This window comes from Stegodyphus dumicola, chromosome 5, assembly GCF_044657685.1.
Source record: "Stegodyphus dumicola isolate Sdum_Otavi_A_Nest chromosome 5, ASM4465768v1".
Lineage (NCBI taxonomy): Eukaryota > Metazoa > Arthropoda > Arachnida > Araneae > Eresidae > Stegodyphus > Stegodyphus dumicola.
In genome coordinates, this window is record NC_140772.1 from 93296157 (window position 1) to 93320139 (window position 23983).

Consider the following 23983-nt stretch of genomic DNA (forward strand, 5'->3'; position numbering starts at 1 on the left):
ACGAAAAATTCTCTTCAGAATTCATTTTAAATCAGTTTTTTAGATTTTTTGGAGGAAAAGAGTCTTTTATTCTGTCCTTACGTACAGATATCGCGCAAAACATTCTTAAATTGCATTCGAAAGCTGTCAAAGTGGATATTTTCGTTGAAATATGCTGCCTGAAGCTTTTCGCAATTACAATTCTTCCTTTTTACTTCGTACAAGGAAGTAAATAGGGATAGGAAAATAGGTTACCATAAAGTAAGAAGTTCGCAAAATGAATTATTCTTGACGCAAGCTGAAAAAAAAAAAAAAAATACGCCAAGATAAATTTTTAATTTTTCTGTAAATTTTGCTACAAATTTTACAAAATTTAATATTTAGGCATAATTTTAGTCGTAGAATCTAAATATGGCAAAGAATTGGCATGTTATTTCAGAAAACGTCCGATTTTGTGTCAAAATACCTATATTAGAACAAAGCTATACGTATATTTTAATTTAATGTACATCCTAAGTCGCGCTTTCGGAATATAAAAGACGAATTTGAATTTCGTCAATCAGCCCAGTAGAACGGGAGAACCTGTCTCTTTTTTGTTCAGTGTACATCAATTAAAATTAGTGACTGCTGAATTTCAATTCATTCTAAAAAATAATTAAAATATGTACGTAGATGTCTTTCGATTAAAAGTTAAATTTTTGTGCGCATTTATTTCGTTAAAGAAAATAGTATTTCAATAATGTTCAATATGTATAAATAAAAGAGAGAAATCTCATGATTTTTTACATTTTATTGAGCTTCTCACCGAATGTCAAATTTACAGTTTATGATTTGATACAATATAGATATTAAGAATAAATATGAAATAGAACAGCGTGTCTTTTTACAAAATGATGATAATTTACAAATGTTTGAGATATTCACTGCAGTTCAACCTCGAAGAGAAATGAGATAATTATTCATTCATAATATTAAAATTACCCGCAGGTTGGAGATATCATATGAAGGTTGTAATAGGTTCTTTCTTCACCATCAATTTGTTTAATATTTTCTTTCATCAAATCATAGTGATAAGAGGAAAAAGGAGCTCTTTCCTTCAAGCAAACCCGTATGTGACATATCCACCTACGAAAATCCTGAAATAACAAGAAGAGAAGATTTAATAACAAATGTCAACGACGTTTCTTTTTTCGGTTAAATATGTATATTTATAAGAAAATTGGTTAAAACTGGCAACAAAAAATTGTGATAGCTTTCAGCATATTTATTTCTTTCAACTTGAGAAAATTTTCAAGCGTTAAAAATTGTTCCAGCAACAAACTTTTTTATTTCATGATGTTTTTACACTCATGCCTCCAAATATTCCAAGAACTGATTCAAAAATTAGTTCTTATATTAAATTTTTGGGTAAAGCTGAAGATTTTCAGTTACCTCAGAATAAAACAATATTTAATACCTGCAGTATATGTATTGTTTCCACTCTTAGAATAATAATATTAAACTTATTATTTTAAAGAAAAAGTTACTCCATAATCTGAAATCACATAAATGTGATCCCATCCTAAAACAGGGAAACACAAATAGATAAATATATTTTTAGTGCTACAGATTAAAATGACTATTAGTAGATCCAAAACATTGGCATATATTTAAAAAGAAAAATAAAGTCGAAAATGCATAAATTAAAATTGGATGCATAATCATATACATACAAAATATTTTATATACTTAAATCATTTGAAAAAAAAATACTGTAAAAAAAATTCATTAAAAAAATGAAGATGAACAAAATAAAATTTAGTCAATAAATTTTCAGTAATATTTAAAAGAAGTTTTAATTAATACTCTTCTGCTGTTATATTGCGTGAAAATTTCATATTTAATTTTTAAGACAAATTTCAATCCTTTAAAAAGGGGCATTCTGGAAACATATATTATGAAATTTTAACATTTTTGAGCAGAAAAACTTTAATCTCAGATTTTGTTTAAACTCTAGCGGCTTATTTAAAAAATAAATAAATAAATAAACTATTGGAAAAAGTTCAGGATCTTATTTAACGTTTTGTATATTACCTCCGTTAATTAAATATTATATTCTTCACACGTAAAACATAAAATGTAATTCAACAGCAATATCACAAAATATTTAAAAAGAGCACATCTTTAGAATTTCCGATACTCAGTCTCGAGCACTGGAGATAATTTGTTTCTCCGTACTGTGCTGCCATTGCTTGTTTCGGAATCTTTGAGTTTGTTAATAAAAAATTCGTTGAATTTTTACAAAATATGAAATAAATAATAAAAAATCCAACCTCTAAATTTGGGCTTCTAGATGCCCATATTCGAGTGGAGGACTACTTTATTCAAAATTTCATGTCTTCAGGTACCGTTGTTTTTCCACAATGCTAGAAATATACATAAATTCCTGCAGATTCTTCATTACTTAATTTCCTTAAATATAATACAGAGCGATAATATTTGGTGGCAACAATTTGAAAAGTAAAACGCCTTTTTGTATTGCAGTAGACGACGCAAAATGCCAAAACGAAATTAACAGCCATTCTGGGCAAATTGCCCCTTTGGGTTAAGAAAACAAAATGTATTAATGCTTCTTCTTTATTCGGAAACTTTTATTCATAATTTATAGATTAAAAACTAAGTAAATAATTATTATTCTAAAGGAAGCAATTTGTGGGGTTTTAAGTTAAACCATTTTCGAAAGATAACTTAGCCAAGAAAAAATAAATATTGCTTTGCATACGTGTTTAGTAATATAGTCGGGCAAATTGAAGACATTTTTTAATAATGGAATTAGATTAAGAAATTAAATACTTTCAATTATTGCTCAACCTACACTGAAAGGCATTAGAATACATTTTATGAAATTTTTACCATGTTTTCACTTATTTTATGAAAAGTAAGGAGAGAAGCAAATAAATGTTTTCGTAATAATCTACTTTAAAATATTTAAATAATTTAGATCAGAAAAGAAGCCTAATAAATTAATTAAAAATATTCTACTATCTTCAATAAAATATTGTTCCTGATTAAATTCAAAAACGTATCTTTGCGAGAATTGTCACTGGAAAGTAGTCAATGGAAAAAAATAATAATAAACATTATCTTTGAATAGATAGCTAGTGAAACGAATGAAGAAATAGCTACTGAAACGAATGAGCATTTTCAGTACAACATTGATTTTTTATTTGAAAATTTTAACTGATACTAATCTCTCAAACAAATTACTATGTTTGGCTTACTTTTTATTCTGATATTTTTTGACAAGGTTTGGAAATTTATAAAGGATACTTGAGGCTGTACTATAACACACACTCCTATCATTGTATTCATTGATTTCACTTTCACATTATACAATGCAAATTGCATTTGCTGCAGACCAGAAGACAGATGATCAAAGAGGTCTATCAAAGGCAAGATAATTAAGATTCCATTAACGCTTCGTGTCTGACGTGTAATCAATATCTTATGCATGATGATATTCAGTCCACATCTCATAACTCATATCACAAGCTTATTAAAAATCGCCTTAATCTCTTCTCATCTCAATCAAATTTATTGCATTCATACACTGATAAACTGCAAATATAATCTTGAGTTTAGATTAAGTAGTATTTTCAGCTGCGAAGAAGGCATGGAACAAAATTTGTGCTAAAATAAGTTTTTATTTACATTTAAAGTTCACAATTATCAAAATTATTTATCACTCACAAACTGAAAGTTATAGTTACATTCTGTACTAATGATCTCCAAATTATTTTATGACTTAAGGATTTCACAAAATTAAAGTTTTTCATGAACCCAGGAACTTAAAACTAATTGGATTAATATAAGAACCTTTCATGGCGACCACAATCTGTGTTCAATGTTTTTTAAAATATAAATAAACATAGGGATTCAGTAAAATTCTGTGAGATAAATATTTCCAGACATGACAACAACATGACTTTTTTGAATTACGGGTCTTAACGCGAGTCATTATTGCCACATTTTTATGAGGAAAACGAAGACTTATTTTTGTGAAAATTTTAAAAGATAATGTTCAAATTTCATAAATGCTGTTGCTACATATGGTTATATGATACATATAGCCATATTTTATAAATGTAGTTCGATCTACTCTAATTCTGTACTTTTTTTAATCTAGTTAAATACAGTCTATTATAAAAAATAACTAATTTTAAAATATACTATATCTAATCTATCTGTCACTATCTCTCTCTCTTTATATATACAGGGGTTGGACAAAAATATGGAAACACCTTTAAAAAAACATGTTTCTTTGCTTAATATGGTGTAGGAAACCCGTTGCCATCCAAAACAGCTTGCAGTCGTCTCGGAATGGATAAATACAGTTCCTGTATGTTTGCCAAGGGAATATTATACCATTTTTCCTGCAAAACGGTGGCAAGTTCAGATAACAATGTTGGCGGTGGATAACGAGAACGCACTTTCCGTTCCAATGTAAACCACAAAGGTTCGATAATATTCAGGTCTGGTGACTGTGGTGGCCAGGGGAGATGGGACAACTCATCCTCGTGCTCAGAAAACCAGTCCTGGACAATGTGAGCTGTGTGAACAGGGGCTTTGTCGTCTTGGAAGACACCATCACCATCGGGGAACAAAGTTTGTATCATGGGATGAACTTGAGCGGCCAAAATGTTCACATAAGTCTTGGCAGTCATGTGCCCTTACACAGTTATCATGGGTCTAGCAGAGAACCACGATATGGCTGCCCAAACCATAACAGAACCCCCACCATGTTTCACTCTTGGCAACAAGCAGTCTGTATTATAGGCTTGAGATGGCGTTCTCCAGACGTAAACTCGGCCAGAAGTGGGAAACAATGCGAAAGAAGACTCGTCAGACCATATTACTCGCTTCCACTGCTCTATAGTCCAGGCTTTATGACTTAAACACCACCTTTTCCTGTTACGGGCATTAGCATCACTGATGAGTGGCTTCTCAATTGCAGCACGGCCAGCAATTCCCTGTTTATGAAGCTCTCTTCTAATTGTTTTGGTACTCACAGGGTTCGGTAACACAACATTCATTTCAGCAGTAACTTTTGCAGCTGTGGTCTTCTTATTTTTCGTCAGAATTGCCCTTAATGATCGTCTGTCACGATCACTCAGGAGACACTTTCGTCCGCGCTGTGATTTAGCAGATGATGTTTTTCCGCTTTTAAAATATGCGGAATAAATCTTCGATACAGTACCTCTTGAAACACTAAACACCTCGGCTACCTTGCTTACGGAAGCACCTACCATACGTGCTCCAACAATTTGCCCACGTTCGAAGTCTGTTAACTCTGACATAATGCAATGACAACCTCACATAACAGTACTCCGACAACAACTGAACTGTTTAGCACATTTACTAAGTTATATAGGTGGCGTCAGTAGTCAAAAAAGCCAGCGCCACCTACATATTTCATTAAAATCAATCTTTCTTTACAAACATGCATTTCACAAGGTGTTTCCATATTTTTGTCCATCCACTGTATGTATACACACACATACACCATAACTACATGAATCGTTAACCGACTTCTTCATTTTCGCAAGCGTTAGTTGTAGACGTAAATTTGCAAACACAGAAACGTTTTGTAAAAAATTCGGAATCTAATTTTTATGCATTACTCGTGTCTTAATGCATGTTTAGGAATATTTTTTACTCGTTATCAAAATAAAATATACCTCCTCACTCCCGTTTTGACATCCACACGAAAAAAATTGGCTGAGATATTTAATTTAAAATTGCGTGAAATTTGACGTCATATTAAATTTGGTTTGAGAGTTTAGTTAGTAAATAAATTAGAGAAATTCAAGGTTGTCTATTTTCCCTCTTAAATGCCATTTAACGATTTTTTGTTCCGATTTATTATGATCTTAGACTCCCTAATGTTCTCAAAATCATTCGAAGAGTAGTCTTTATTCCGACAATTTATCGTTTCGTTTCTTTAATCAACCTCTTCTTTTACTATAAGTAAGAGCTGTATCGTATATATTCTGCCATATTCATATCCGCAAAACATTCTTGAGCGTATTTACTCGGGTGCGTGGAAATAATTCATAATTTTATTACCGTATATTTCCGCATATAAGTCGATCCTTTCATAAGCCCAGACTTTTCTCAAAATTTACCTAAAATTAAAAACCCATATATGAGCCGAAACGGAGGAAAAAAAAGAAAGGGAGGAAGAAAGAAAATATGAAAGGTTTCAGAATATGTATTACCCTCAAAAGAGCGTTTTTTCAATGTTTTGTGTGTTACGTTTATTTATTAAATGTTTTCGAACTTAAACCACATAAAATTCAATTCAACAGCAATATCACAAAATATTTAAAAACAACATCCATTTAGAATTTCCGATATATAGTCTCGCGCGCTGGAGATATTTTTTTTTTCGTACAGTGTTGCCAATGTTCGTTTTGAAAGCTTTGATTTTGTTAGTCAAAAATTCATTAAAGGTTTACATAATTCGAACAGATAATAAAATTCGGACTTCCGAGTGCCCATGTTCTGTCGAAGGGCTAAGGTTTTCAAAATTTGATGACTCTAAATCCCGCTTTTTTTTCCCAATGCGAAAAACATTCATACATTCATACATTTATTATGTAGTTTCTTTAAATATAATACATGGCGATAATATTTGGCGGCAACAGTTTGAAAAGTGAGTCAACGCAGAAAATCATACAGCTATGAGAGCGAACGTTTTCCCAATCAAATCGCTGTACAGGAAATGCGAGACGCTAAAGATGCCAGTTTTAATTCTCGTAAACCCCATCTGAAGCTAGCACATAATTTTCATGCATTGGTTGTCTTGTATACAATTTATTGTATCTATGAAAATTTTAGTTTCAGTTTAATTATTTTTTCTGAAAGATGAGTGGGAAGAGATATTCTTATACTGCAAATTTCAAACTGTTGATGATCGTATTTACTGCAAATTCTAACAATAGTATTGCAACTCAGTATTTCTATGTAAATGAAAAAAAAAAAAAAAAAAACTCGAAATTGGAGGGGGGAATTCAGCAATATAAACAATATAGAAAATGAAAAGATTTATTTGTACAAAAGGAACTACTCATGTCATTTAAAATTATTTTTAAGAAATATAAACTAAAGAAATGAAAAAATGCTATACCTGCGATTTTGTCATTTTCGTTAATTTAATTTAAGAAGTGCCAATTTGTTATGTAAGATTTGCAGATTCTTATATAAGCCGACTCCCGTAATTTAGCTTCAGGAAATATTCTAAAGATTCTCGACTTATACACGGAAATATACGGTATATTTGGTATGTCGAAAGATGTTTATACAAGTAAGATATAAGTATAAAAATATGTTATTAATACTGTCATGGAGTTCTATTATATTAGAATCATTATCTGGTGCAAAATCTTAAACTACAGAGTCTTAAACTACAAAATCTTAAACTCCTTAAACTACAGAGGTTCATCATCACTAATGGAATTACGAATTGGCTAAAGCGCCAATAAAAAAGCCTGTTAATATTTAAAATAATACCAGTTAATAACAGTATTCTACGGCCATAAAATCTGAGGAAGAATGTTTAAACAACTACAACAAGCCCAAACAAAAGATATAAAATTGTTATAAATTTTTATCCTATTCTAATTTCTTTAAGAGCTGGAAGAGGAAAAAAAAGAAAGAGGACATTTCTAGAATAGACTGAACATGTAATAAAGGGAAATGCTCTGAATAAACTGAAATTTAATTATGAGTGAGTAAAAATTATTAACTTTAAATAAAATTATTCGAATACACTTTTGTAAATTAAATTTACAGTTAATCGCGCTTTCGCGTAAAAACATTTTCTGTAACGCTAAAAATAATCACTTCAATTATCCGATTCGTAGAAGAAAGACATCCTGATGTTCTTATTTTTGAAGTTTCAAAGCATGTACGAAGTTCTGGATTATTCAGAAACTCCAACTACCAAAAGCAATTGGCACTAAATGATTCAATTCTATAATTGCATTTCCATACAGGAATTGAAGACTCGAATCTGAATAACTAATGGAATTTCAATGAACAATAATTTGAAAGGTTATTCAAACAATTTTTTTCATAAAAAAGACAAATATAACAAGCAAACTTTAACATGCATAAAAAATTAATTTAAGTTTAAATATACAATGTAATATATTTATCATTATTATTTCAGTTAAAAAATATAATCAGTTTATAAAGTACTAATAAATCCACCTTAGGAAAACGAGCTGAGTACGACAGCTATTAAGTTAAGGCTGATACGCGAAAAAATGAAAGAAATAACGGATTATAAAAATGGATAATAGCATTATTTTTAACACACTTATATGCCAGAAGTAAAGACTACATGCGTAATATATGTTAATAAGGCAGAAAAATTCATACTGTATTCTAAAAACGAAGAAGCTCATACATACATCACCGAATTCGTAAACAATGATGGCACGAAATAACATTGCTTTTACTAAAGACTAAACCAAATCTGCCATCAAAATGCATTACCTTCTTTTTTAAGATTTTCAAATTTCGATGAAAAAATTGCATGTTCGGTTATTATGCTCATGTATTATATTTAAATAATATTATAGCTTACAGAAATGAATCAAAAAATACATACCTTTGTAAATCTGAATAATTTAACAATGTAACTTTCCTAAATAATGATTGAAATATCAGGAAAAAAATAAATATCATAACTCATTATTTTCTTTGTACTCGCTTTTACAAAATTTTGATATATTCAAGACAAGCTTCACAATGGATGTCACGAATATTTCAAAAAATAATGTATCACAGAATATTATGAGAATTAGATGCAATACTTTCTTTCAACATTTCTGCCCCCCGTCAGCTGACAAGACGATGAAAAGGATGACATCATGTTTCAAATCATTTTAAGGGTGTGTCTGAATTCTGTTTCTGTGGTGACATGTTCTCTTATCATCAAAACCTTATTAAGAAGCATATATTCCTTTATTAGTTTAGCATTTAAAATCCATGATGTGATCATTCAAATGTATGTTTGTATTTTATTTTGGTGCAAACGGAATTAAAATAAAGCTCAAACGTTTACTGCGAAACTTAGTATATCAGATATGAAATTGAAATTATTTTCAGCTCATTGCTTTTTACAATCTTAACTGAAACTTGAACATTATTGAATGATAGGAATTCTTTGCTAATTTTTATGTACATTCAATCAGACTTTCAGAAAATCCAACTATTTTGTTCAGATTATCTATTAAAAGATACATCAATATTCAAAATAAGTACTTTTCTCTCGAACTTTTTAATGTTGACTTAAAACTTCGCTTCTATGGCTTCGAAAAAAGCTGGCTGGGAGAACGTACGTTCAAAAAGTGTTCACAACAATCAACGAGATTAATTGTAAAATAAAATAACAGGAATGGTGTTTAAAATAGAATGAAGCAATGTTTTAGAATTTTAAAATTTAAATCTTCAATTTTATGTAAGTAATCCAGAAGAGAGAGAAATCTTCAATGCAGCTTTGTGCATCATATATAAATCACCGCGGATGTATTACGGAAAAGACGAGGTGGCCAAATAAGTAATTTTGATGTTTATTACTCAGAGCGACATTAAACAATTCTGGTAACATTTCTTTAATTAAAATTTAGGAAAAAATAACAATTAAAATATATATTTCTACTTCAGTTTTCATTATACCCCTCAAAAGTTTATAACTGCTTCATATAATGCTCTTCATAGGAATAAAGATTGATTTTCAATTATATTTTGGCATTAGAATTTGTAAATAAAGAAAATAATAATAAATTTTGCCAGTAGAAGAAGGTAGTAATAAAACATGCTGTAGCAAATTTCAAATAATTAACAATATATCTCTATATTTAAGACACAATAACACGCCGAATAAATACTAATTCAGAAGTCAAACAACAAAAATCAGCGTTAATTTACAAAACTTTCACAGGACTAGTTTCGATGGTTTTACCGAACCATCAAAACCGCAAATGAACAAGATAGGAAATAATGTTTAGATAAGATAAGAAAGAATGGACAAGAATAAGCAAGTGGCGCCATCTGTTGGCGAAACCAGAACTAAAACATAATTTCTCTAAAAGCCGAAGGCAAATTTGGATTGGAATTAGGATCGTTAACTAGAACAGAAAGATTTTTATGAATGTGAAATGCCTCTAGAAAATCCAGTTCTCCAATGGAAGATGTTTTTTGAATAATTTTGGCAGCAGAAAAATTGAAAGTGTGATTTTCGGACCAACAATGTTGAGCAACAGAAGACTTCTGTGTTTCCTTTTTTCTAACATATGCCTCATGTTCTTTGACGCGAAATTTTAAGGCTCTCTTAGTTTGGCCAATGTAAATTAAACCGCACTGGCAAGGAATCCTATAAATACCCCAGGAATTCATATCCGGAATGGGGTCCTTGAGTATAGAAGTTGGAATTTTAATGATGGGAGAGTAAACAACCCGAAAGTTAAATTTCTGCAAAATATGTGCAACTTTATAGCTAATTGATGGAAAGAAGGGAATGACAACAGAATTTTTATAATCTCCTAAAATAAGAGTGTGGCTTTTAGTGTGTTGAGATGAGAATTTTTTAACTGCTTGATTAATAATGTTGGGTGAAAAGCCCCTGTCAATAGCTATTGCTTTTAAATAATTTAGTTCTTCATCAAGGGCTAGTTTGGAGGAGCAAACTTGAAGAGCACGGAAAACATAGGAATAAAATGAAGCTAACTTTTGTTTAGTCGGATGACATGATTTAAAGTGTGGTGGAAGGCAAACCGATGAAGGTTTACGGTAAACTGTAGTACTGAAGTTGGATGTGTTACGTGTGACCAGAATGTCGAGAAACGGAAGAGAATTGCAAGTCTCAAGTTCAAAAGTGAACTGAATAGCAGGATCAATAGAATTCATTGTTGAAAGAACTCTATTTAAATCATCTTTATTACCTTCAAACAGGGTAAAAGTATCGTCTATGTAGCGGAACCATGCCGGGAAGTTTAAAGTTTCAAACAATTTTGATTCATAATAATGCATGTAGATATCAGCCAGGATGGGACTGAGGGGGCTTCCCATGGCTTCATCGGTTTGCCTTCCACCACACTTTAAATCATGTCATCCGACTAAACAAAAGTTAGCTTCATTTTATTCCTATGTTTTCCGTGCTCTTCAAGTTTGCTCCTCCAAACTAGCCCTTGATGAAGAACTAAATTATTTAAAAGCAATAGCTATTGACAGGGGCTTTTCACCCAACATTATTAATCAAGCAGTTAAAAAATTCTCATCTCAACACACTAAAAGCCACACTCTTATTTTAGGAGATTATAAAAATTCTGTTGTCATTCCCTTCTTTCCATCAATTAGCTATAAAGTTGCACATATTTTGCAGAAATTTAACTTTCGGGTTGTTTACTCTCCCATCAATAAAATTCCAACTTCTATACTCAAGGACCCCATTCCGGATATGAATTCCTGGGGTATTTATAGGATTCCTTGCCAGTGCGGTTTAATTTACATTGGCCAAACTAAGAGAGCCTTAAAATTTCGCGTCAAAGAACATGAGGCATATGTTAGAAAAAAGGAAACACAGAAGTCTTCTGTTGCTCAACATTGTTGGTCCGAAAATCACACTTTCAATTTTTCTGCTGCCAAAATTATTCAAAAAACATCTTCCATTGGAGAACTGGATTTTCTAGAGGCATTTCACATTCATAAAAATCTTTCTGTTCTAGTTAACGATCCTAATTCCAATCCAAATTTGCCTTCGGCTTTTAGAGAAATTATGTTTTAGTTCTGGTTTCGCCAACAGATGGCGCCACTTGCTTATTCTTGTCCATTCTTTCTTATCTTATCTAAACATTATTTCCTATCTTGTTCATTTGCGGTTTTGCAGCTGAAGATGATGGTTCGGTAAAACCATCGAAACTAGTCCTGTGAAAGTTTTGTAAATTAACGGTGATTTTTGTTGTTTGACTTCTGAATTAATATCTCTATATGTTTTATACTTTAAATTAGAGGAATTATTCAAAAATTGGAAGCTGGGAAAACAGAGTTTAAAGAATGCAAAATTCTCAAAAGGGTTGTTAAAACATCTCCAAATACATTAATAACTCTGTAGAGACATTAGGTATTTTTTTGAAGTAGGAAAGATGAAAAATGAGCAACGCCTTCTCCGGGAATCGAACCACGGACCTCTGGAATACGCTCCCAGCGTGCAGACCACCACACCACGAAGGCATGCTAGGAAGGCTGGAGAAATACCTTATAACTCTTTTATTTAATTTTAATTTATATTTCTCTCAAATTAAGCATGTTGCCATTCAATTGGTTAATATAGTCAGAAATTATAAGTTTTTAAGCTAATTTTTGCAAAACATTAAACATTCATCTAAACATAAATTTTACAAAACGTAACATAAAATATAAATACATTTTCTTTATCTATTTTTTTTTTTTGGCAAAACATGTTCAAGATAATTTTAATATTTATAGCAATCATAATGTATATAACAAATGATACGCAATTAGTATCGATTAATGCTAACTTCTACCTAATTCGATGTTTTGAAAAGTATAACTTAAAATTCCAAATAAGAATGGAATTGCTTTGCTCAGAACTTCCGTTTTTTAGCTAAGTGCTCTCGTCTGTAAACTGCATTTTTAATAACCATTTATAGCATTGTAATAATTTAACTGTTTAATAGTTGTTTCAGCATTATTTTTCGCAATGTTAGAGTAAGGAATTTGATTGTTTTCACTACGCCGCTGTCAATAACAAGTAATTTTTGTTTTCATGGGACACATCAAAATTGACTGACAATACATATAGAAATATTTGCAAAGCTAAATAAAAGACATAGCAACATAGTGCAAGTTCAGAAGTGAAACTTACAAAATTATATTGAGTTCATATCTTACCCAGAATTTGAAATCAAACAGACTGTACGTATAAGAAGTGATTGCTGATAGTTATTATCAAAGATAATTATGTTCGTCTTCTCCTACACTGACCTTTATTAAATAAAAGAGACAATTAAGAATTAAGCTAAAATAAATATTAAAAGTGTGTAGCTTGACTTATCTCATTAAGGTAAATCCTCTAGGATTATCCCCTAAGGGGACAAATGCCTTCATGGAGAACTTTATAACGGAAACTGGTTCGTATACACGTTACACATGAACACCAGCCAGCCCCTTCGCGGTATTCGAACTTCGGACCGAACTACCACTGTTCAGCGACTTAACCGCTCAGCCGATGCTGCCTAACAGATATGATATTTATCATCAGCAGATATTTATACATATTTTTTCCATGAAGCAGAGATATAAAAATAAATTTTTAGTATACAGTTACATACTCACTATTTACATCTCATCAATCTTTGGCGAAGCCATTCTTTTAAATATATATCTAAATTTATATCTATACAGAATATATATTATAATAAATTTCATTTTGCTACTGACTAAGTCGAGGATACCGTTACCACAGAACGCTTTTATTCGGAAACTATGATGCCGAAAACATAATCGCTAGTTGTATGGGATGCTAATCAATAGGCGCACTTTTGTATCAAAATCACATTATAAGAAGCAAAGGTTTGAGGATTATGAACCACTTGATCGTCGTTGGGCATGGCATCGTTAAAGTTGTGAACTGAGACAAAGATGAGAATCAAAGAAGATTCGAAAATTGAAAAACAAAACATCATCAATAAGATGTCATCAATTGCCACAAGATGCTAAAATAAATATTTCAGAAGCACAAAAGAAAAATCACAAATATTTGAACAAAAAGAAAAAAGCAAAGTATCTATAAAGAGAGGATGTTATGTCAATCCAAGAACCCAATTTGGAACTGATATTTTATTACGTGCAAAGTTTTATGATCTTTATAGATTCAAAACCTCCAAACCTAACGATTATTACATCTTCGAGAAGTCTGGACAGCATGAAGATCGAAATTTACCTATGATAGACACTTATCATATAAAAAAATGAACGCAGTGAAATGACCAGTAACATATATTTTAAGTAGCTGACCGATTAAATCTACAAAGAGTGAGGGTACCTCCCGATTTAAAATTTAATACTGATCTACTTGTCACGACTAAGATTAAAACGAAGGAACGCTATTAACGCCTTTAAAAATTGCATCCTAATTTAGCTCTCAACATATTCAAGACTCTTGGGGTGAAATAAATAATATAACGCAAAAGAAATAATAATATTTACAATAAAAAAGGAACGTTTTATCACACTAGTAAGAATAAAACTTCCTTAAAGTCTGATTTAGAATTCCTTAATTCAAACTATTTAAAGGCGATTTGGAAATGAAATAATTTGCTTCGAGGATAACGTTCAAGCCTTTCATAAACAAGATTTTCGTTTTTCTAGCAACGCTATCTTTTATTGAACAAATGGTTTGCTTAAGAGCCCTTTTATATCTTAAAAGTCAGAGATTTCTAAATTATATTCATATTTTTTTCTTTAATTTAATTGAAAATACGTACTGAATAATTTAATTCGAATGTAGTAATTTATACCTTTCCTCAATTTTAAAAAAACATTATGATCTAACGGCTCAGTAAATTAAGCTAAATTTTATACTTTATACAACTAAAATATATTTCAAGTTTGGAAGGAAGATCTATTTTAAAATGTGTTTGAGTTTGAACTGTCCTTTCTTCTGAGCGACGCGGGTTTTCGATCTGTCATGAAGACTTCTATTTGAACAACCTTTTTAGCTAAATTTATGTACTATTTACTTATTTCAGTTTCTATTTTCAGAAACTTACATTTATAAAGATGACATTTATATTATTAAAGAAAGTAAGAAAGCAGAATAGCTTAAACTGTAGACCAAGTGAAAAACATTCTCATAAACGGATAAAGCCGGTCATGGCGCTTAGAGGGTTACTAAGATGCCTTGTTATTTGCTTATACCAAGTTTAGATAATTTGATAAGAAAGCGTATTCACTAATATTATATTTTAACATAGTAAATATGTGTATCTTAAATGCAAATTAGATTTATCTGAAGTATTGATAACGTTTGTTTTCCTTGTTATCTACAGAAATCAGTAGCCGATAAACTTAAATTTTGTTCCAGGTTTTACATGCCAAACTCTCACAACAGATTGGCAGATATAATACACAGTGTTCAGTTAAATGTTATAGAAAACAATGTAAATGTGGAAGTATGTACATAATTTTTGAAGAATATGGTTAATGAAGAAAGAGGCTTATACATCCATTATTTAGTGCAACATAATTTTAATGTAATTTGTTTAATGACATTGCATAAAATACAATTTCGTAACATCCTCGTTTTAATATCAGTAAAGTGTTCATTCATAAAATTGAAGTTCATGGGTTCTTTTACCATTAGTTTCTTCCGGATAATATGTTTAATTATATCACATGAAACGCAAGACAAAAATGATTAAACTAAAGCCAAATAATTCATTGCCAAGTAAAACCTCAAGGGACGCACTTTTACCCGATTAAACTTCAGTAAAGGTAAAAATTATTTTATCTATTCTTTCTCATCGATCAGAACTGCCATCGTGTACGTGGCAGACATCTTTTTCCTCGAACTATGTCAGTTATTTAATGCTTTTGCTATGTATTATACGTTACTTTGCTGAAGAGCTACAACATCGACCAATTATTTGATAATCGATAATTATATTTTAGATACAATTAAACACATATTGCGTACAGCGCTTCCATGGCATCAAGAACGTTATAATTAAATAATACATTTTACTTTCTTGTACGAAGAAAAAGATGTATTGTAATCGCGAAGTATGATATATCATCGTAAATATCCCTTTTTATCATTTTCAAATCATTTGAAAGATTCTTTTTGCCTAATATCTGAGCGTTTGGACAGAATAAATGACTCTTTCTTCCAAAACAGATCCTAAAATTAATTTAACATGAATTTAAAATAGATTTTTTTTCGTGACTTCTGTATGTACGTACGTATGCATTTATGCCGCATAACTTACCAATGATTAGCCGTAGAACAGTGAACTTTTGTGTATTTGCATTGGTATAACATCTAGCTGCGCATCTCTCGCACTTCTCTACCTGCATCGTGTTTTCAAAACCTTTTTCAGTGTCCAAAAAATAGAATGTACCTTAATAAGAGGTTTCATTCAGGTTCAATTTAGGTTCATTCAAATGGACAGCGATCAACAGAAATATCCCTTAATAAAAGGGTCCCTTATTCAGAGATGTCCCTTACGGGAGGCATTTCTAAGTATAGAAATGCTTATAACGAGTAAAATATTCATGTTTGGCAACGACAAATTTAAATAAAAATTTTTTAAACAATAAAATAACGAAATCTAACTTTTAATGCAGTTTCCCATTTCATATACTAAGTCTTACACTTGTTGCGAAAAACTTAAAATGTAGGACGTTTGTCTCCCGTACGACGAAAATTGATCGGGATATATTGTAGAGAAATTAAGTATTTTTTGAAAGCAAGTGAGATGAAAAATGAGCACCGCTTTCGCCGGGAATCGATCCGCGGACCTCTGGAATACGCGCCCAGCGCCCACTCACTAAGGCATGCTAAGAAGGTGGGATAAATACCTTATATACTCCCCCTCTTAAAGGGCAACTGGTGTTTTTAGGGGACCCAATCGCTAAATCTTGGGTGTGGAGAATCATCGTCCAACACTCGTTTTTTAGTTCGGGCGCCACTATAGAGACATTAGGTTATTTCGGAAGCAGGGGACTTGAAAATGCGTCTAGCGTGCTGACCACCACACCACGAAGGCATGCTAGGAAGGCGGGGGAAATACATTATAATTTCAAAATTTGCAATTTTTGATCACATTTTCATTTTGCTTTGCAGGATCATTGTTTCAGAATTCGAGGAAGTAAGTATAAATGAAGTACAGCACAAAATATCTATAATGCAATGTACCGCAGAGGACGTCATGTGATGTCCAGAATAGATCTTTCATCTTAATGTAACAATAAGCACTCATGAAATGTATATCAGAAGGTTAAAACTTAAATAGAAAATTTTAGTGGCGATATATGTAAAGCAAAATGGAAAGTTAATCCTGAAACATTCATCAAAACTAAGCGTCAAAATCAGTTGCTTTTAATGTCTGCACTAATACTATAGGACAGTTCTTGAGACCATTTAAAAAATTAATTTGTAACTAAAATTAAGAGACTACCAGACAGTAAATAAAACTATACTGAATCAGACACCGGCCAAATTGCTTCCAATGGAGACTTTCCACTCATATACTCAGAGACAAAATTGGGAATCATAGTGTTTTTGCATCCGTTTACTAATATATTAAACCAGTTCAGAAGAATTTGTGAGAGATGAAATGTATAGAATTTAAACTTGTATTAATTCAAAGCTATACAGTCTTTGGATTGAAAGCAAAACCGTAAAAGTGGAATTTTATTTAATTTATAACGACAGATTCAATTAATTAAATGTTAATTTAACTTTACATAAAACATTTTACAGAAATTAAATATCAGTTCAGTTATGAAATGAAATCCTATACCAAATATAATTCAATATGAACGAGCTAAGATTTTAATCCATTCTTTCGGCCTTCAGCTTGAATTTATTATTCACTTATTTTTGTTCCTTCTTTGAAACCATTTTCCTCTTTTAGTCCGGTCTTTTAATTTGCTTGCTCTTTCAGACAATTTCACTTATTATTACTAGAGGCTTGTAAGGATCTTAAATTTTATTAACGTTTATTTTATTTTAAAACTTTACTATCACTTCTTATTTCCCACTTCCGGCCAGATTTAAGTGTGTTAACTTGTTTATGCAAATTGTACTGCTAACGCCCAAGTATTTAAGTTGTGGCTTTTTGCGAAGCGTTAGAGAGAGAGAGAGGAAATGAGCCGCCTTGCCACTGCATTACACGCGAGTTTTCAGTCAGCTGCTGTTTGCCTTTAAGGCCAGAGGTTTAGTCCTCTTGATATTTTAAAACGTATTGCAGTTTCGGCAGTTTGCGTACTATATACATAATAATTTAAAAGGCCAGTCTTAGCGTTAGGCATTTGTAAAATAATTCAAAGTTAGCTCTTATTTTAAATTTTAGTTAGTAGTTTTATAATTTTACGGTCAGACCACAAGTGGTTGGTCTCTGAATCCCGAAGTGCGGGAGCATCTGTAATCTCATAGAGAATAAAGGGTGAAATCAACCCTTCCTGCTTGTGTTGTCCATTGCACATCTGTTTTGAACATAGCTTGAGTACGCTCTCTGTTCCCATTCAGGACACATCGTATTTCCTAAGTAAATCAAAAGACATACAGGTCCTAATAGGCTAAGTATTTTATATTTTTACAAGAAATATTATGAATAAATATATCAGTTATTTAGCAGGAATAAACTTCTTTCAGCCTTCAGAACAAGAACCTTTTCAAATTGATTTCTTTTACTAGTAACTTAGGATTTTTATGCTTGTATTTTTTTGAGAAAGATTATTGGAAAATATTTCGAAGCGATTAGAAAAATTTGTTTCAATCCAAAAATAAATTCTCGAAAATATGTTAATTAAAGTAATTTTAAAACTTTCACCTGTGACCCTTCTTAAATTCATATTGTTCTGTGGCCCGCTTAATAATAGTCTCTTTTAATAAATGAGTTAGATGAAATAGGAAAATGAAACATTTATTTCCAGGAACGTTTCACGGGTAAGATAAACAACAGTAAAGAAATAAAATGAATGAAAATGTAGAAATAGCCTCAAACTGTGTTTAATATTTAATTTATATCTCACATTAAAACTGCTCAAAATGTGAAATCCTAACTAAAGATCTAGATTTTTACAGCAGAATAGTTGCCTGATTCACAGCTGTGACCTGAATGCTTCATTAGCTAAGTCTAGACTCTGACAGAGTCTCATATATGAGCTTTAATCAAGATTAAAAATATTTAAAAGACGCAGATTAAAAATTTCTGGAAACTTCAAGACACATAGCTGTTAGAGCTTAGAAAGTGCGATTTATAAAATTTTCAGAATTCCTCCAAGTTTGTGATACATCTTAAAATGTCGCCAAAGAGTGTCATGTTTTTGAGTAATAAATACACTTGAAGTTCTGAAATCGTTTAGGCTTTTCGAAGCTGAAGGTACGAAAATTCAGCGATGTTCTTATCGAGATTCTCCAGACTTTCGATTTATAGCGGGTTAATCAATAAAATTACGATAGCACACAGTGGCAAAGGAGAAAATATCTTACAAATTTATCATGCAAAACACACTAAAGAAATAGTAAAATATATAAAAATAATACAAAATAGTGCAAAAATACACAAACACCAAGTTAGGAAAGCAAATAAATATAAGCGTTATAAAACTTTTCAATACTGCTTAGGTGATGACTATAATTAAAATCAATTTATACTTATAAAAAAAAAGACTTTTGAAATTTAATTGCTTAGAAGTGTTTTAAGTGCTTGATTTCAGAGAAGAAAAGTTCATAGAATTCCTCCCAGTTCTTATAATCTGAACAGTAACAAGTTCCTTTTGCAAAAGGAAGTAACAAATTACAATTTTTTAAAAAAAATCTCAAAGTATTCCGATTATAAAATCGATCATAAAACAAATTCCAAATTTCAAATTTGATCTTCCACATGCCCATATTCGTAGGAGGATTACGGCATTCAAAGTTCGCTGGCTCTCTGTACGTTGTTTTCTCACAATGCAAGAAATATACATACATTTACGCAGATTTTTCATTATTTAATTTCTTCAAACATAATGCAGGTCTCTAACATTTGGTGACAACAGTTTGAAAAGTGAAACGGACATTTATAGTGATTCAACGCAAAATCGCAAAACGAACACAATAGTTCTTCAGGGACAAAGTCCCTTTGGTCTAATAATAAAATCTTTCTTATGCATATTTAAAATGCGCGTATAGTATTTATTATTTTAAAGCTTGTAGAGTGAACATTAAATTTTACTAACCAGTTATTTTATATTAATGTGCTTTTCTGTTCTTCTCGTTTCTCATTTTTCTGTCAGAAAGTAAATTTCTAGCTCGCGTGTATTCAAATGAGGTAGAAAGAGCATAATATTTAAAGGACGGTGTCAGAGTGCCTGCTGAAGACTACGCTGCTAATCTCGATTCTTCTAACAGTACTGCCGACGTTAGGTCAGAGGCAACGCTAACTTGCGCGTTTCTCTATTGGTGTAGCCGCTGAGCTAACTTACCTTCCCTTAGTTAAGTCAATCCTTATTTTTGATTCAAGCCATAAATGCTGGCTGTTTTTGTAAGCACGAGTGGTGCCATCTGTTAAATTTTATTTGAGTTAAATAAAAGGGTCTTTTCACCATTTCCCAGTCTCTCTGACACCTTACAAGATGTGTGATAATTCATTTAAAGTTTTAGACGTTTCATATATTTGATGTGACCAAGCAATACAAGACTTTATAAGTTGTTTTTTTTTTAATATATAAGTACATAAGTATATAACTTATAAGTACATAAGTATATTTAAGTATATAACTTTGCAAATTTTATATTGGCATATTGCAGTGCATTTCAATCATTACCAATAGCAACCTTACTTTATTGTGCATCGCAAATATAAAATATCATTTCAAAGAGTAAATTAAAGTTATTTCTAACCTAGCTATAGATTTTTTCGCGATTTTCTGACTTCTGAAGTGTATACTGTAAATTCCATATGTGTCACTATATTGTGAGTGCAAATATATTGCAGAAATATTTGAGATCAAATATTTTACGGCATATTTAGGACATATTAATAAATATGTTCATGTATTAGAAAATGCAACGGGAATAAATGTGAGCATGCTCTTTGCTAATACTTGATTGAAAGAAGGTAAATTCGAAATATTCAGAGTTCCTTGTATAGTATTTTCAATGTTAGTTTACATTAAAATTGTGATTTTTGTAAGTATTTTCAACTTTCATAAATGAAATTCTATCTGCTTGGTATATAATTCATGAGATATATTTTAATAACTTTCCCGTCGCATGTTTGCCGAGCACATCTCCGTGACTTAGCATATTGATCGTTTCAAAAATCTCGTTGCTAAATCTCCTACCAAAATTACGAGTGAGAAACTTTTCGAAGCTTGTACACAAACTGCAGAATATTTTCAGAGTTTGTGGCAGCAGATTCATTTTGCGGGGTGAGCTTCCGCCGGAATCTATGCCAACTGATATTAAATATCGATCGAAGCCCAATATTGGCCGGAATGAACCTTTTGTAAAGCATTCTTTCACGTGTGTATTCTACGTGCTTGGCGAGAACCGTTAAGTCCTAAGAATTGTGAGGAATCAGAGCCTCCGGGTAGCTGATGAATGTTAGGCATTAAGGAAACTGATGGGAATCGGAAATGATGATTTGGAATGGGAATAACCGGCAGTGTCACAGTCACGTCTCCAGAGCAATGTATACGGAAGTGTGGTCACACAATCCGCGTTACGGCAAATAGCCTTTAAATCGATACAGCTTGCCTGTATTTCGATTTAGACGACGGTATTAAAAGAGAAGCCGGAACTTGCGATCATATTCTTCACTTTATTTTTCTTTCTTTCGATGATGATTTAAGCCCGAGGCTGTTATACAAAATGAAAAAGGCAACATACACATTGCTTCCATTTCCTAAGGCGACCTCAATTTACTAAAATTGACCAGTTGACAAGAAATATTAATTTCTTCACAGAACATTTGTAAATGTTTTATGCTGCGGAATGTTTTATAATATAACTTTTCTATCAGGTTTAATATAATAAAAATAATGTTTATATATATATATCAAATTTTTTCTTTAAAATGTGTTTCTTTTCGGGATTAAAAGAACAAGTTTAAAGCATTATCTTTGGAAATTTTGAGTAGACGAAAACCTTCCCGAAAATGTGCAATTTGTGGTCGTGGTTCGAAAATTATTCTTGGTCAAATTTGTGCCTAGTGTTAATGCACTTATGAAATTAACCTGCATCGCAAATCAATATTTCCAAAGCGCGAGTATGAAAGAAACGTTTTTAATGACAAAAGAGTATATTATAGTTATTCCGTTGCATTAAATAATTTATTAATTATCAACTTATTTCTGTAAGTAATTATATGTTTCTGTTTCCCTCTTGATCAGGAGCAAATAAATCTGCCACAAATCAGCAGATTTCTTTGCTCTTGATGAAGAAGGAGCTGTAAATCCTTGAAATTTATAGAACCTTAACCAAAATCTATGTCAAATACAATTTTGTTGCTTTGCCTAATTTTATCCTCCTATCTAATTGAGAAAGAAGAAAATTTATGTTAATACATTATAAATCCAAAATGTTTTTTTCTAACATTTTAATAAATAGAAGTCAAGGAACGTAAGTGTGTGCAGAAGCCATTCGAAGATTGCAAGAAGAACGCAAATGGAATTCATATTATATGTAGTCAGAAAGCATAAAAGTGTGGCTTAAAATATTACAAAATTATCTGAAACTGCTGAATATATGAGCTTCTTTCTTCATTTATCGGACTCATGTAATTTGCATACTTTAAAAGGCGATTGAAGACACACTAAAGAATCAGGATTCGTTCCATTTACAGTGTATAAACACTTTTCAGAAATAAATACAAAACTATAAGCTTGCAGGTAACGAGTTTTTTATTTCTTTATATAAAATTAAATTTTATTCTATCCTTGATCATTGAAACCATTTCTCGCAACACGTAGAAGTTAATCTCTTTTTGTTTCAAACCATAAATTCTTGTTATCTTCCATAATCTGACCGATAAATACCGGTAATAATTAATAAATAGAAAATTTAAATAAAATTAGAGAGAACTGTAATATCACCATCACACTGAATGGTTGATTAAATGGTAAAACAAATTACAGCCAATGAATTAACTTTACCAACAAAGTTTTAAAAATCTGAGTGTCCATTTTTCCTGCATAATGGATTTTTAACCAAGACGTTTTCAGTAAATGACCTATTGATGTATTGAGTTCTAATCTTAGAGTCAAATACTTTAATATGACTACAGTTTTAAAACTAAATACTTCAGAATTTGAGGAAAATTGATTAAATTTAAATTTAGTTTACTGGTTATTTATTCCCAAGGTTCAAGTGGAAAAATATTTCATACATTGAACCAACCAGAAATGAAGCCTTTCCATTAAGTAATTACCAAATACTTCATGAAAAGCTAATAAAATAAAATTTCTAAAGTCTTGTAGGTTTTGCTTTAGATCCTATTCCCTGTGTAGAAAAATATCATGATTGCATGCAATTCTTACAGCTTTTCATATATGCTGTATAATTTTTTTGATTTTTTTAGAGAGTACACGATTTAAATTTTAAAAATATTGATCAGGACGTGTATATGATTTAAATATAATAATTTTAGGTTAAAAATTACCTATTGAAAACATGCTTTCTGAAGCAAAGAGAATTTAATCAAGCATTCTTTAAAATTTAATACACATGATTTATGTAAAATAAAATTATAAACCACACATCGGCCAACCTCTAGTATAACAAACCGACAGAAAATTTTACTGAATAAAGATATATAGTTACGCATTTAAAATAAGCCCAAATGACTTTAAACGCATTTCTTTAATTAACTTGCTCATTAAATTAAGAAAGGTATCATTTTCTTAAAATTTCTTACATTTGATTTACATTTACTTAATAGTATTAGATTGTCGAAACTGTATTAAATAATTACTTTAGAATAAAATAAGTTAATTTTATGCTACATTGTTCAATTATAGAGTGTAATGGAATTAATTTTAAGAAATTTATAATTATTCTGAGAATGAAAAGTATATAAAATTTAAGGGAAATTCATACCGTTACATAGTATGAAATTATGGTAAATGCATGTTAAAATTTACGGATGATTGTATGTTCAATATAGAATATGTTGAGGGAGTTCTATTCTGAAAAAGATGCCTATTGATGATATTTCTGTAC

At 31.0% G+C, this 23983-nt stretch overlaps 1 protein-coding gene across 5 annotated transcripts in view; it reads right to left on the bottom strand.

Annotated features, from left to right (window-relative positions):
* Positions 1-754: 754 nt before the first annotated feature.
* Positions 755-23983, bottom strand: part of LOC118188464 (cell adhesion molecule Dscam1-like) — a 572681-nt gene continuing 549452 nt past the window's right edge. For 3 of the 5 annotated variants that reach the window (XR_015041171.1, XM_085816872.1, XM_085816871.1), the window contains one exon: positions 755-1115. Coding sequence is in view for 2 of the 5 variants with exons in the window: in XM_085816872.1 (XP_085672998.1) it covers positions 1105-1115 (11 nt within the window). In the remaining 3 variants the exon portion in view is untranslated. Of the gene's footprint in view, positions 1116-2291; positions 2385-23983 lie in introns of all 5 variants that reach the window. The other 2 variants (XR_015041170.1, XR_015041169.1) reach the window with 1 other exon arrangement.